General features: G+C 56.6%; 2 protein-coding genes across 3 annotated transcripts in view; both read right to left on the bottom strand.

Annotated features, from left to right (window-relative positions):
* Kcnk7 (potassium two pore domain channel subfamily K member 7) overlaps positions 1 to 1,108 on the bottom strand; it is a 3,796-nt gene extending 2,688 nt beyond the window's left edge. Inside the window, exon 1 of the mRNA XM_010635976.2 lies at positions 1 to 1,108. This exon is cut by the window's left edge and continues 61 nt beyond it. Coding sequence (XP_010634278.1) covers positions 1 to 351 — 351 coding nt within the window. The 5' untranslated portion in view covers positions 352 to 1,108.
* A 135-nt stretch (positions 1,109 to 1,243) lies between these two features.
* On the bottom strand, positions 1,244 to 14,296 carry Map3k11 (mitogen-activated protein kinase kinase kinase 11). Of its 2 annotated transcripts, none has more exons than XM_010635975.3 (10): positions 12,345 to 14,296; positions 7,751 to 7,931; positions 7,418 to 7,566; positions 7,132 to 7,307; positions 6,763 to 7,006; positions 6,130 to 6,243; positions 5,522 to 5,657; positions 5,343 to 5,434; positions 3,179 to 3,556; positions 1,244 to 2,100 (listed from the first exon to the last, which is right to left on the bottom strand). In XM_010635975.3, the coding sequence occupies exons 1-10, from the start codon at positions 13,081 to 13,083 to the stop codon at positions 1,787 to 1,789; spliced, it is 2,523 nt and encodes an 840-aa protein (XP_010634277.1). In that variant the 5' UTR covers positions 13,084 to 14,296; the 3' UTR covers positions 1,244 to 1,786. The 2 variants fall into 2 exon arrangements, with proteins under 2 accessions (XP_010634277.1, XP_010634276.1); XM_010635974.3 differs by having other exon boundaries at positions 1,245 to 2,124; positions 12,345 to 14,294.
* Positions 14,297 to 15,000: the final 704 nt, after the last annotated feature.

Below are 15,000 nucleotides of genomic sequence, written 5' to 3'. Positions count from 1 at the left end.
CTCTGAGCTGTTGCCCAGGCCAGAGACTCCATGGGCTTGTGCCCTCAGGGCTGTGCCCAGCAGCTCCTCCAGGGCTCCGCGTGGCAGGCAGGCCCCAAACTCTGCCTGGAAGGCAGCTAGCTCAGCCTTGAGTTTGGCTTGGAGCTGGAGAGTGGGAGGACCTTCCAGGGCCTGGAGTACCACAGCTCCTAGCCCCATGGCTAGCATGTGGGCCACAACCAGCAGTGCATATCGGGTCCAGGGCCTGAGAACCCACATAGTGCAGTGCTGCGTTTGGGGTGTGGGAGGGGCTGTGCAGGGCAAGGCTGGAAGGTGCTGTGTGGGTGGCTGAGACAGAGGTGGCGTAATCATGAATGGCAGGGCGGTGAGCTGTGGCACTCCTCCCAGTTTCTGGGGCCAAGATCTTGTTACCCATTTCACAGCAGCTGGGGTGGTGAGGATGAGGGCAGGGTGAGAAGCCCAGGCCCAGAACAAGCCTCACACCTCTTCACAGTAACGTCTGTCCACTGTACACTCCCCACTTCAGACACAGGTCCCTTCCCTCCTGGTGCTCACACAAAAAAGCCATGAGCAAAGAAACACATCTGCACCTTGTCATAGGTTCCGAGCAGGAAATGCCCAGGTAATGGGAGTGTTCTGGGGAGGGGCTGCCAGCTCGGCATGACAAGCATGGTGGGCAAGTGCCCGGGCTGTGGGAGGGATTGGGCACTGGCTAGGGAGGGATAAAGATGCAGCCTTTGAGGACAAGTGCAGCTCAGGGAGACCATCCTGAGTGGAATGTGATGGTCTGGGAAGAGAGGTGGGAGAGGAATGGTGGAGTTCAAGCTGGATACGGTAGGGGAGGGAGGTGAACAAACCCAGGGCAAACCCTTGCGATCTGCCTAGGGTTGAGACAGCATGGCCAGGAAAGGTCCTGGGAGATGTGGCAGCTAGGCCCAAAGAATGGGCAGGCCCACTCAGCAACAGGATAAGTATGGTCACCTGAGTGAGGGCAATGGCTTGTGGAAAGATGTGGAGTGGGAAAGCTCTGGCACAGGCTGAGAAGTGGACTGGGCAAGTGTGCAGGGTGTCGCAGACAAAAGAGTCCTGAGTGACTGAGCAGGGCAGGTGGCACGTTCCTAGGTGAAGGGTGTAGCATATGAGGCATCCTGGCCTAGGCCCTGACCACCTGTCTGTTGTGCTAGAGGAGTGAGGACACCAGGCTCCCTGGACAGGTTGAGTCTGCTGGTTTCCTCTAGGAAAGGTCAAAGCTACATTTGGGGAGTCAGCTTACAAGTTTATTTGGCTTCATTGGATCCCAAGGCCAAGGTCCAACCTTGGCTGGAACAGCAGGAAGGCACCCAGAGAGCCCTGGCTCCCATGACCCCATGGGCAGGGGATTCAGGCACAAACCCTGGGGTAGGGACCACAGTAGCAGGACTTGGTCAAAAGTGCTGGTGACAGCTGAGGCTGGCCCCCCTCTCCTGCACCTCCCTTCTTCCCTGCACCGCCCCTGGGGGCGATTCCCTGAGACAGGCTCTGGTCCTCTCAACCAGCTGAGTACAGTGTCAGGCCCCAGTGGGGCAGGTAAGTCAAGGGGACCTACAGGTCACAGGCATGCGTAGTGGGGTATAGGCCCCCCATCCAGTGTGAAGGCTTCCTGTGCAGTGTAGTGTTCCTGACCCCCTGGGAGCGGTGGGGTCCCGAGGGAAACTGAGGCAGCTACAGAGGCCTGCCTGGCTCCTGTTCCAGTGTATGTTGTGGCTCCTGTAAGGCAGCTAGAGCATGGAGGAGTGGCCTGGCCCACTCAAGGTCCTGCCTCTGGGGCCCAGGGGGCCTGGGCACCCATGTCTTTGGTCTGTGCCCTGCAGTCCTGGGGGCCTCCCCGGAAGGGGTTGGCAGGTGGGGAGTCCCAGAAGGGATCTGAATCTGGGAACAAGGTCCAGGGTGCCCGTCGGGGCGCAGGCTGTGGTGAGGGCAGGGGTGAAGGCCGTGGCCCAGCCGACACGAAGCTCCAGGGGTCGATGCGGTTGCGGAGCGGGGAGGGCCGAGGCCGGCTGATGAGGCCCAGAGGAGGTGAGCGTGGGGTGCCTGGGGTGCCGGGAGCAGAGCGTGATATTCCTGGTGGGGGCGAGACAGTGCCTCCTGTGAGGATGTAGGAGGAGGCATGGGTTGAGTGGGCCTCAATGTCTCCATTTGCACAGTGAACTACATTACCTAACTCATGACTTCCATGGCTCTTCATGCTCCTTGGTTCATCTGTTTATTACCAGGGTTAAGGGCACAGCAACTGGAGCAGACAGGCTTGAGCTTGGACTCCAGCCCTGCCATTTACAAGTTGTGGGAGCCAAAAGCCCCTTAATCTCTGTGCCTTAATTTCTTGATCTAAAAAATGGGTAACAGAGTTGGGCACGGTGGTACACACCTGTGATCCCAGAACTCAGGAGGACTGCCAACAATTTGAGGCCTGCATGAGCTACACAGTGAGTTCATGGCCAGCCTGGATTGTGGTAGTGCATACCTATCATCCCAGCACTCAGCATTCCAGAAGCTGAGGCAGAAGGATCACAAATTTAGCCAGGCATGGTGGTACACACCTGTAACCCCAGCACTCAGGACGCTGAGGCAGGAGGATCCTCGTGTGTTAGAGGCCAGCCTGTACTACATAGTGAGTTCAAGGCCAACCTGCACTACAAAGCAAGACCCTGTCTCAGAAAAAACAAAACAAAACAAAACACAAATTCAAGCCTAGCCCAGGCAATTTAGCAACTCAGATCTTGTCTTAAAATAAAAAATATAAAAAGAGCTGAGGATGTAGCTCAGTGTGAAGGCCTTGGGTTCAATTCCCCAGTAACACAGAAGAAAAAAAATGATATCGTTGGACTGCTTAGTTCATAGGGCTGTTACAATAATTAAATGAGACAATTTATCTAGAGAATAGCAAACGGTACCTGGTACAAGTAATCAACCAAGAGGCGGAGTCTGTCGTTATCACTCCTGTCATTTCACAACTGGCCTGGCTGCCCAGCCCACTCTGGCCCACTGCACAGCTCAACCTGGCCTCAGCTCTCTACTCGAGTTCCTACTACTCCAGAGCCCAGATTTGGGACCCACAGACATCCATAGTCTGAGGCTCCCTGCAAGTCCTCTTCAGCACCCCTGCCCCTGCCATCTTTTTATCTACCTTAAGGCCACTCACCACGTGTCTCTTCCCGCCGAGGGCTCTTGGCAGATGGCTGGCCAGCAGAGACACTCAAGTCCAGCAGCAGGGGCACAGGAGTGGGCGGATCATGGATGTTGGGCATCTTTGGGGACAGGTGGATGAGTGGGGTAGGGGGTGGCTCGGTGGCAGCAGGGCATGTTGCTGGTGTTGGTGGCGCTGGTAGGGGCTCCCCACGCTCACGGCCCAGGCCCCCAGATGGCTGCAAATCACGGCCAAGGCCCAGGGAGGCTAGTAGGGCAGTGCCACGCAGCAGTGCCCGTTGGATCAGCTTGGGGGTCCCAGAGCTGCTGCCCCGCTCTGTGGCTCCGGGCTTCCGTGGCTCCTCGGGCTCTGGGCTTGGCCGAAGAGGGTTACCTGCAGGCAGGGGTAGCACAGATTAGACTATAGCTGGCACATTTTCTTGGTGGGGGCCTGAGAACTCTCTGTGGTCTTGGACCAAGGCCTGAGCTGTGTCTCATCAGTATCTTCCCTGGCTCAATTGCCCGTCCCCTACCCTAGCTCCTCCCTGTCCAGTGGTGCCTGCCCCTAGCATCCCTGTCTTTCACCAGGCACACAAGGCTAGGACAGGGCAGTGCAGGCCGAGGAACCAGCAGAAGAAAAGCCTGGGAGGTGGCCAGGTGTCCTGGAACCCAGAAAGGAGTCTGAAGTGGCAGGTGGAAGCTGGAGGCCTCCTCCATGGCCAGCCAAGGCAGGCTCTGGGACCAGCTCTTCCTGGCCACACAGCCTGAGACCTGTGCGGCAGCTCCAACACTCACAATAACACACAGATCAACTCCAATGTACACAACAGTCCTGAGAAGCACACATTCCAGAGACAGACTGAGAAGCTAGAGCCTTGCCTGAGGTCCTAGCCAGCCTACAGTGCCTGCGTTTCTGCCAGGCCTGAGCTGGATGATTTGGAGGCACGGTTTTGTTTGACCCTCATGCCCCAGAGGGGCTAAGGGCTTGCACAAGGCTTCACAGTCATCAAGGGGTGGAGCTAGCCTCCCTCTTGGCAGTGGAGCAGTCTCCATCCCAGATTCAGGGTATCAGGCTTACAGCTGACCTGATTTCATTCTAGGCCGCCAGGAGTGGGGCTGGGAAATGTCGTGAAGTGGGGGCGTACAGAGGCACCTAGGATGGATGGTCTCTCACAAGCCCTGGCTTTGTTAAGACTCCTCCTTAGCTCTCACTGCCACCAGAATAAAGTCCAGCCTCCTCAGCTGGCCACTGAAGCTGTCCGACCTCGTCCCTTCTCCCTTTTCCCTCCTTGAGCCGGGCACCGAGTGGGCACCCCCAGAGTGCAGCTCTGGGTTGGGGTCTGGAGGGAAAAACATGAGCCTCTGCTGTGAGCGGACTTGGCCTGGTGTCACTGTCCTTCATCATAATCCTCACCCAATCTCTCCGCCTCTTTTCTCCCTCTACTCACCCTTGGCCAAAGCCACTCAGGGGCTCCAGGAGTCCCTCTAAAATGCAAAGCTGCTGATGACAGGTCTCCTTTTCAAAACTCATCATTTCCAGGCCCTTCTAAACTGGCTGCTGCTTATTTTTCCAGCTTGTTCAGGTACTCACTTAACAAACATCTACTGACCCTCATGCCTTCACCCACTGCCTTAGGCCTGACTCCATCTGTGCAGCCCTTCTGACGGGCAATTTTCGATCTCTACTTTCAGCGACCTCTCACTTACCATCTAAATCACAGCTGAGTCACTTCCTCTGTGAAGCCTTCCCAGAATCCCCCAAACCTGTGCAGTTCTTGCCCAGATTATGCTATCACCCTTATACCCGGTACTGACTAAATTCTGCCATGCTTGCTTAATGAGTTTGCCTCCTCCACCAGATTAGAATGTCCCTGAGGTCTCGACAGGGTTGATCTCTATCATGTTGATAACTGGCTCATACTGTTATCAATACACATTTCAGGAAAAAGTCTGTTCTGCAACTCTCTGCACTGAATAGGAGGGTCTAGTCTGAGCCTTCCAAGACCCAGGCTATATCTAGCTCAGCTGTGGGCCTATAGGTCCGAGCTGGGTTCTAACACTGGGTCCATCCTGTCTCAGCCTCAGTTTCCTCATCTCTAGAATGAGTGCTATCAGGCAGGATTCCTGCTCTGCCTGCTGGCTTCTCAGCATGGTCCTGTTGGGGAGACAAGGCCACTCACCGTTGAGTGTTGGGGGTGTGGAAGGAGATCCTACGGGGGATGAGTCATTTGAATCCAGGTACCAGGTGGCTTCGTCCATGCGGGATCTTCTCCTGGAGAGGGAAGGGGGTGCTTTGTGCATCTGAGGACTGGAGGAAGGGAGGCAGATACTGGGGTTGGGGGGCACTCAGATGACTCACCTTCCATTCTGGGCCTCCCCAGGCTTGGGAGAACTAGGACCCCAGGCCCAGCATGCTCGACGTTCTCCATTGCTCGAGTCCTCCAGACGCCGGGGGGACTGGCGGCCCCATGCCTGGCCTGGCTCTGCAGGCTCCACTGTGGAGGAACCCAGTGGAATCTGAGCTGATCTTTGGCCTCCCCTATCACAACAGGCAGGCTTTGGGGGCAGCTCTAGGGGAGGGCCACATGCTGGGCCCCATACTGTCTCCAGGATGGGCTTTGGGTGAGATAGGTGGGTCTGGGTCCGGGACCAGCAGTGAGGTGGGGCATCTCCTAACTCCTTCAGCTGATGTTGGCTGCTTAGGAGTTGCTACACCACTCCCTGGGTTTGGATTTTAGCTCTGCCACTTATTAGCTACGTGGTAAGTTACCCTTTTCATTTATCTATAAAACAGATATTTTAAAAAGTAAGCAAAACAAGTGCTTCCTGGGGAACTAGACGTAGCAGTCTGCAGTGGGGAAGAATAGGGGCACAGAGAGGAAGACAGTGGCGCGACCCACTTGAGGATAGGGCTTTGGAAGAAGGGTTGGGACTTCAGAGAAGGGGGCGGGGAGGCAAGTTCCTTACACTGGATGGCTCGGAACCGGGGGAAGGTGGGCGAGTCCCCAGCCCCAACCTCGAAGACATTTCTCCTCCTGTCCAGGCCAGGTGAGGCTTGCACTGTGATGCGGTGCTTGAAGTCTGGGTTTGGGGAAGAAAGGAGATGTGGGTTTGTGGTGAAGGAGAGCCAGAGCTCCAGGTCGCATGGGCCCTTGGTTGGCTTCCAGGCCACACAGGCAGTGTAGCACAGTGGCTGCATGACCAGGCAGCCTCACTGTCCCCCCTGGACCCCAAGTTTTGGACAGGGAAGCCAAAACTCCACCAGAGGGACCAGCCAAGCGCTGGAGGTTACTCGGCAAGGCACCGCAGCGCCGCCCCGCCCCGCCCCCTAGGCCTTCCCAGAATTTTCATGAGTTCCGCCCCTTCCCGGCTTGCAGCCCCTCCCAATATGCAAATACTTTCCTAAAAACCCGCCCATAACCACAAAACACATTCAGGGTCCCACCCCTTCAGCTCATAGGTCCACCCGTAGCAGCTTACACCAATCGCAGTGTGGCTAGAGTACAAACCTGCCCCACCCCTTCAACCACGCAGCCAGTGGCTCTGCCGCCCTGCCGCCCCCAGCCAATGGCGGGGCAGCTCCTCAGGGCCGGCGTTTACCTAGGGGCATACTGATGCGCTCCCCGCCGTCCCGAGCCCGGAGTTTGCTGCGCTTGAAGGTGCCGCGGCGGCGGCGCACGTGCGGCCGTTCGCGGTCCACCTGCTGTAGCAGTAGCGTTAGCTCGCGCTCGAACACCTCCAGTTCCCACTGGGCCAGCAAGTGCTCACGCCGCCGCAGCTGCTCCGCCTGTGACCGCTGCTCCCGTGCCGCACGCGTTAGCTCCTCCTCTCGGCTCAGTAGTTCCTACTCCAGGGACAGGGAAGGCCGAGGGGTCAGCCCAGCATTGCACGTGGCGCTCACCTCTACTCTCTGCCCTGCGGAGACGGGGGAGGCGGGAGAGAGGGGAACTACCCCCCAACTCGTCGCACCTTTTCCTTGGCCCGCAGCTCGTCAAAGAGGTCTTGGATTTCGCGTTTCCAGCCTTCTTGCATGGAGTGGAAGGAGTCCCGAGGCATTTCCCGTAGGACCTGTGCCTCTAGCGCCTCCAGCTGCTGCAGGATGGAGGCGAAGTCGGGCCTACGGTGGGGGTCCTGTGCCCAGCAGTCTAGGGGCACAGCGGGGAGGAGAGGCAGAATAACAACGGGGTCGATCTGTGTCTGGATGTGTCCTGGGCCCAGGAGTTCTGCCCCTTTTCCACCCATCCTGTCCTCTTACCGGCCATGAGCTGTGCGAAGGGCTCGGGGCAGGTGGATGGGATGGGCAGTGTGAGCTTGTTAACAGCCACACCATAGGCCACAGCAAGACAGTCGATACCACGGTAGGGGACCTCGCCAGTCAGCAGTTCCCACAGCAGTACCCCAAAGCTGTGGAGGAGACAAAGGGTCGAGGTGCCCTCTGCCCATTTTCTGCCATTTCACTCAAAAGTGATGTGGAACAAAATAGTTTGAATCCCTTCCTTTGGGCTTAGCCTGTCTGCCAACCCCGGGGTTAGGCAACCATCTCTGCCAGCCCCACAGTAGACCCTGCCCAGCCCCACGACAACCGCACCTCCAAACATCGCTGCCCTTAGAAAAGGTGGAGGCCTTGATAACTTCAGGAGCCATCCAGGCGTAGGTGCCCGCAGCGCTCATTTGTGTGGTTTTGTGCCACTCTCTGGCCAGGCCAAAATCAGTGATCTTCAGGGTCTTGTGTTCCATGTCATCACCCTCAATAGGCTGCAGCAGCAGAACTGGGGAAGAAGTGGCGCAGGGCGGTGAGTGTCCCAGGTCCAGGTGGTGGGGAACAAGGGAAGAGCTGGGAGCATACTGTCATCTGTCACACGTCCTGCAGACCTCACAGCTTGGAGAGGGGGACGTTAGACCAAAATAACAATTTTGGGACACATTTAACCAGGGTCTCCTAGAAGCCAGATATTTCCCACTTAGCTCTAGCACTCAAAGAAAAATAAATCACCAGGTGCGGTGGCACAAGGATATTTAATCCCAGCCCTCTGGAGGATCACCACAAATTTGAGGCCAGCCTGAACTACATCGTGAGACTGTCTCCCCTCTCCCCTGCAAAGAGGTAGATATTACTACTATTTTATAGATAAGGAAACGGGAAATTACAAGGTGATACAGCAAATAAAATATTTCAAACCGCTGTGTGTGGTTCCAGAGCTAGTGTTCTCCTCTCCTTCAATTTTATTTTCCTCTCCTTCAATTTTATTTTGGGACAGGGTCTCACTAAATTGCCTAGGCTGGCCTAAACTTGCAATGCTCCTGGCTCAGCCTCCTGAGCATCAGGGATTACAGGTACACACCACCTCACTTGGCTGCTCTAACTTTCCCGTAATAATGTCTTGAATAAAAACTGACAACAAGGCAAGTTTTTGGTGTTTGTGGCTCTGATTTCAGGAGAAATCTGTGAATATCCTGTCATTTTGTTGAAGTAGGAGTGTGAATCAGAACACCCCTCCCCAGGGGGATAGGAACAGGAGGTTGCCCTGGGTGAGCAAGGAAGCCAGGTCCCCACGTCATGGGGCAGCTAGTGCAGCCACTCCCAGCAAAGTGCTCCACAAGATAGCTGCTGAGGCATTTGGGTGTGAAGAAAATGGGAAGGGTGATGGTTCTTGGCCACAAAGGAGGAGCTTAGGGCAAATGTGGGAGTGGATAGCCAGACTTGGCAGGGGCTCCTGGCTCTGACCCAAATGGGGCCACCATATTCAGCACAGGGAGACGAAGCAGCAATTTGCATCTCTCTTGCCAGGACAAAAACAGCTCAAGTGAGAGAAGTTTTAGAGGAGTAGGAAGAGGACAAAGTCATAGACTCATCAAAGGTCTGAAAGGCTTCTCTATGGTTATTGACAACTACACGGCAGAGAATTGACATCTGTTTCTGCCCATCAGGGTGCACCCCTCAGCTCTCCTGCTGAGGACAGCAGTGCTGTGATGGTGACAGAATGGGTACTGGGGACAGGGCACAGGGGAAGTCATCTACAAAGGCAGGTGAGTCAGGAATATGCCTCAGAGGAGGTGGCAATCAGGTGTTCATCTTTGAGGGACTAAAACCATAACCCTTGATCTTGCTGCTTGCCAAGCCCTATAGGTCTCCTGGGAGACCTGGTGATGCCACCCAACCCCTTGCTGCTGTCGTTGGCTACTCAGAGCCCGGCCTCTCTCTCCTCAGCCTCTGCATGGTACCCCCAAGCTGTCTCAGCCTCTTTCAGGTGCCAGCTTCCCCTTCTCCTGGCATCTTCTATTTGGAGCTCTAGGCCAGACAGAAACTGATCCAGCTGCCCACCTCTCCGGGTGCCCACACTCTCAACAGCCTTCATCAAGCCTCTAAGCCGATACAACTTTGCTGCAACTTCTCTGAATTGAGACAATGACCTCAAAATCCATCCACTCCTCTGAGGCCAGCTTGGGACTGAGTCCTGCACAGTTAATAATGCTGAGGATAGCAATGAAACCATCTCAGAGGGTCAACACGAGTATCAAACCAATTATGGATTTGCAAAGTCTTCACTGGGGGTCTGACCGCTGGCAAATGTGTTGGAATACTGGTTGCCCCGGACACACTCTGTCATACTCTCCTCTGCGCTGGGTCACTCCTTAATTCCAGCTTCACTGCAGTGTCTGGTCTGGCCAAGGGAGGCTCAGCACAAGTTAATCTGAGGAGGACCCATGACAGGCTGGGGCAGGAGAAGAGCCCGAGCCCTGCTCCCTTCTGGAGGACCAGCCCTTGATGCCTCATGGCTAGATATGTCTTCACATGGGATGTCACAAACTGGCAAGGCACTTTCTGTACCACAACTTGGGAGGGGCCAGTCTCCCCTTTTTCAGTTGGGGAATCTGAAGCTCAGAGTGGGACAACTCACCCCAAATCTCAAGACTTCCTGTAATCATGGTCTTTTTGTTACCCCCAACCCTACCCTGCTAAGCCTCAATCTTGCCTCCATCTTGCTCTTCCTCCAAACTGTCTGCTTGGGCCATGAACTTGTCTCAGCCCAAGCTGCTGTTATGGTGCCTGATGGAGACCTTGGATATGGAAGGTCAGGGGCCACTGAAAGAAGGGGCTAGAGAGCCCAGGGCTGAGGCAAACCCTGTAGCCCCTCCTTAGGGCTCACTAGCCCTTGAAAGGGGACCTGGCCACCAGCGCGCCCCCTCGCTGGCCTCTGGGAGGGGGGTTGGGAGTGGCCTGAGCAACTCACGCCTCTTCCGCGCTCCCCCCACTATAGTCCTTACTTCTCCTTTTTGGGAGGCCTGGCCCATGTTTCCAGTTGGGAGGGGGGTCCTTATGGGGAGAATTGGGGGAGGTCAGGCCCAGGCTGGGCCGGCAGGGTCAGTCCTGTGACTCGTGGGCCTGGAGAATTCCCCCCTCTCTCCCCACCAGGCTTCTTCACAAGGCCCCCATTGTCCAGGAAAATCACGCCATTGTTTCCTGCCTGTGCCCCCTCAACCAGCTCAGGGACTCCCCACCACCCCAATCCGGCAGACAGAAACTCAGGCCTAGGCCTGGGGTCTGGGAGGTTAGATGCCAGGCTCAGAAAGGCTGAAGGCACCTTGCCTGCCCTTTACCACAACAGCTCAGACTCTGAGAGGGAAGCAGAGGTGGGGGGGCATGCACAGGAGGGGAGCAATCCCTGATTCCTTCCTCTCTGGCAACCCCCCTCCCAGCTCTTTCCTCCCCTGCAGGCAGCTGGGCTAGGGAGGGAGCAGGGGCAGGAAGCCAGCCCAGGGGCAGCAGGAAACACAGGAAGCTGTGGGGAGGGTGGGGAGCAGGAGCCTGGGCTATTGTTCCATTTTTTTCTGGAAAGAAAACGGAGGAAAAACAGAAGATGGGAGCCCCCACCCCATGGCCCTTTGGGGGAATCCCCCTTAGGCTAGGGCAAGTAGTGTATTTGGGGGCAGAGGGGGTCTCTAGATTGTTAGGGCCCAGGGATAAGGCTGAGAGGTGGGAACTGCCCTTTATCATAGATGGGGGGCGGGCTAGCAGGCCTCCTCTGACCCTTCCAACTCTGGCAAGGACTTGGATATTAGTCCTGGTGCTCTGCTCCCCACACCCCTGGTCCATGGTCAGCCAAGGCCTGGGAGCTCAAAATATCCATGCTGGTCTCTTCCAAGAGTCTCTGTGCCTTTCCAATGACCCCACTGAGCCTGCCCCCACCCCTACATTTCTACTGTCTCCAGCCTGAGCCCTGAGCTCCAGCAGGGCCTGGCCCCTGTGCTTCTCCACCCCATTTGGCCTCTATGTCTTTGCTCATCGGGCTCTTCCTGGATACTCAACTAGATGCTTTCTAAATGCTGCCTGCTCTGGCCTGGTGGGAAGTTTGCCTGCCTCAGGATGTCCCCTGAACCTGTCACTAGTGTAGCTTGGGCCCATGATGGGTAAGCATGGTGAGGGTCTGAAATGGCTGGAGATAGTCTCCTTTAGCCAGGAACTCCCACTCCAAGTGTGGATTCCAGGCTGGGCCCTGCTGCTCATCCTGTCTCCTATGCCCATGTCCCCTCCAATGCCCATGTCCACAGCTGAGGACTCACTGTCAGGCATACCAGGGCTTGCCCAGGCTGTTAAGTCATTTCAGCCCCTGGTCACTCCCTTTTCAGAGAGGCTGAAATTGAGGCTTTGAGTTGAAATAACCAGCCAGAGGCCATGCAGCTAGGGAATGGGGCCAACATTTCAATCCCTAGGAAGCCTTGACCTCAGAAGTCGGGGGCTTCCCCTGAGATCTATTTATTGGAGGAGCTGCTCATTAAGAGGGAATGGAAGGGGTGAATAGACCAGCAATGCCATGAATGTGGTAACCTCAGGGAAGGGGCAGATAAGGACCACTAGCCTCTAGAGGACTTCCTTGAGATGGTGGCCACAGTTAGGCAGGATGCTGATGGCCCACCTAAGAGATCTGAGCTTTGTAATCTGCCCAAACTGCATCTCCAGGCTGGGGTCAAGACTCCTTCAGGGGCTGGAAGAGGAGCACTCTGCCAGGTGTGTGGATTCCTGTTTTGGAGTCAGTACAAGGCCACAGGTACTTATGGTCAGCTGGACTCCCCTGGGCAGGAGCTCCAACCTCCAGCAGATCCCTTGTGAAATGCAGCTGAGGACTGGGAGGGGATCTGTGCCAGGGCCATGCCACCCTCCAACCATGCCCCTGGAAACTCACTGTTGTTGGACTTGAGGTCGCGGTGGATGACAGGTACCAGGGCCTCACAGTGCAGGTAGTGCATCCCATGGGCAATCTGCACAGCCCAGTTGACCAGCACATGAGGGGGAACACGCCGCCCAGCCAGGGCACGGCTGAGGGGCCCCCCAGCTGCATACTCCATCACCAGGCATAGATTCGGTTCCTCCAAACACACAGCTTTGAGGGCAATGATGTTAGGATGTGCCAGCATGGCGAAAAGCCGGGCCTCCTGGCGAACACTCTCAGCTGTCACACTGATGTCCTCATCAGGGTCCTGGCGAGCTGCCTTCACAGCCACCAGCTCCCCTCTCCAGCTGCCACGGTAGACCTTGCCGAAGCCACCAATGCCAATCACTTCCTCCAGTCGCAGCTCCTGGAAGCTGGCCACCTCGCAGGGGGGCGGGCCGCCACCCCGAGACACATAGTTGGATGGAAAGATGCCCACCTGGCCGCCTACCTGTCCTGCCCACCAGCCTTCATCTCCTGAGATGGCTGCATCCCGAGATAGCACCTCCACACGGTCGCCCTTCCTCAGGGCTAGCTCATCCTGCCCACTGGGCTCATAGTCGAACAGGGCTGTCCACACGGGATTGGCATAAGCCGCTGCCTTTGGGGACCCATCTGGCCGGGCCCCGCCACCACTCCCAGTGCCCCCACTGCCACTGCCATTCCATGACCCCAGAGGGGTCTTGAGGAAGAGGTTCTTCAAGGGCTCCATGGCCAGGAGCCAGCGTTGGAATGTGTGGGGGAACTTCTCTGGGTGCCTATGGTCCCCACCCCTGTTGGTTGCTGAAGCCTCAGTACCGGAACCTGGGCATCCGGGCTCTGGCCCTCAGCCCCAGACCCACGCCTCTCTGGGGAGCCAGGAGTGTCGCCTCCCGGCCCCCCGCATCTCGGGCTTCCTGAGCAGGGCACCTACAGCAGTGTGGTCAGGCTGGAGGGGTGGGGCCTTGGGGCCTCCTAAATCTCACCATGGCTGGATTGGAGGGGCCTTGAGTGCCCCTTGGTCCTGGAGTAGTCCTAGAAGGCTGGCTCTGGCGCCAACCAAGTGTAAAGTGGGGCCTGCCGGGGGCAATGCCTGGATTCCTGACGGATCTTTATCCACAGAGTGTGGAGGAAGAGTCCCCACTTGGGCTGAAGTTGCCTCTTCCTGGCCCTGGTGCCTTTGGCCCGGACGGCTCGGATCCGTTCCCTTCTTCCTCCTGCCTTTGTACTTTGGCCCCGGGGGCGGGAGGCAGAGGTGGAGGGTGGAGTTTCACTTTTTTCCGCTCTTCTCCCTCCAGCAGGAAACAGCATCAGATGACGCGGGCGGGTTGCACCGCTCCCCTCCCGGAGGAGGCTCCAGCGGCTGGGGCCGGGAGTTCCCAGGGAGGCGGGCCAGGAGAGGCAGAGGAGGACAAGGTTAGCCCCACAACCCCCATGACATAGGCTTTGGGACCTAAGAAGAAAAGCTCCAGGCTGAGTGCTCTGCTGCTCAGGGTCGAAGTTGGTCTCTGTTAAGGACGGACTAGCCTTGCCCACTGGATCTGAATCCACATTTGCAAAGAGGTTATAAAAGCCGTGCTTGGGAGGGCAGCAAGCCCAAGAATGGCCTTGGTTACAAAGCTGCAGGGTGGTGTGATGCATTTCCTCGGTTTCATTCCTTTCGTATTTGAAATAGGAACAAGTGGCTCTGCTTTGCAAAGCTAGTGAACTGCAGGTGGGGAAGACTGTAAGACAGACGGAACCGGCTGCACCTCCAAGCTCTCTGGAACAGGCTCTTCTGCACTTCCTCCCCTCATCTGGGAAATAACCCGCTTCTTCATGTTCCGTCCTCAGCGGGTGGAAAAGTCAGACTGTTGTCCAGAGTATGCTCAAAATTGGATTTAGAATAGCTGAGTCACTCACAACCGCTGAGTAACGTTGACACCTACTGCCTCAAACCTATCACTTTAAAAAAGACGATACTATCCTACTCAACTATACCCGCCTGTTCCGCAAGATCGCTCTCTACACATTAGGACTGAGTTCTGACCCGGAAGTAAAAGCAGATCAGGGCGAGGGATGCTCGTGACGTAGGGGATAGCAATAAAAGGGGTGGCCCGAGAGGTTTGAGCCAGGGCAGAAATTTTAGTTCAGCCTGGTTCTCAGTCCAGTTCACGCCTCCAAGTTTTCCCCGCCTCCTGCAACTCACTGGAAAAGCTTTGCGTCAATCAGTCAGCCACTACCCAATGGCTACTCAACTCTCCATTCGGTTCCGCCCAGTTGTCCGATCTCCACCAGATTGGCCTCACCTGGACACGCGCATGCGCTCAAACGCTGCTCTTTCGGACTTCTTTTGACCTGGACTGCGCACGCCCACTGGGCACCCCCCTTCAGTCTCGCGGCTCCTTCACCTCTAAGCGCTTGCGCACTAAGGCAGTTAGCTTTTTTTTTTTTTCCTTTTCCGGGTCCCAACTGGGTCTATCGGGCGCATGCGCCACTTCAGGCTGGTGGCTCGCGGCTCCTTCCGGCCTCCTCCTAGGGCCGGTACCGGCAAAAGAGGGGCGAGCGCAAAGCCCTGAGCCATTGGCTTGAGACCCAGGGAGTGGACCTCAGGGTCCCAGGGCTTTCCCCGATCCGGAACCGAGGAAGCCGTTGCTTGTATTCCCGGAGC

The sequence above is a fragment of the Fukomys damarensis genome, unplaced genomic scaffold (genome assembly GCF_012274545.1).
Source record: "Fukomys damarensis isolate Sample0158 unplaced genomic scaffold, DMR_v1.0_HiC HiC_scaffold_27, whole genome shotgun sequence".
Lineage (NCBI taxonomy): Eukaryota > Metazoa > Chordata > Mammalia > Rodentia > Bathyergidae > Fukomys > Fukomys damarensis.
The sequence above is the reverse complement of the archived record's forward strand: the minus strand, read 5'-3'. Positions and strand labels throughout refer to the sequence as shown.

What these genes read in the sequence shown, in the direction of transcription:
- Map3k11 (XM_010635974.3), bottom strand. Translation starts at nt 13,083, where the DNA reads ATGGAGCCCTTGAAGAACCTCTTCCTCAAGACCCCTCTGGGGTCATGG. An exon ending in CGACCTCAAGTCCAACAACA is followed by an intron (nt 7,932 to 12,344) that starts GTGAGTTTCCAG and finishes CTTCTTCCCCAG; the next exon opens with TTCTGCTGCTGCAGCCTATT. An exon ending in CACACCCCCAACACTCAACG is followed by an intron (nt 3,557 to 5,342) that starts GTGAGTGGCCTT and finishes CCCTGCCTGCAG; the next exon opens with GTAACCCTCTTCGGCCAAGC.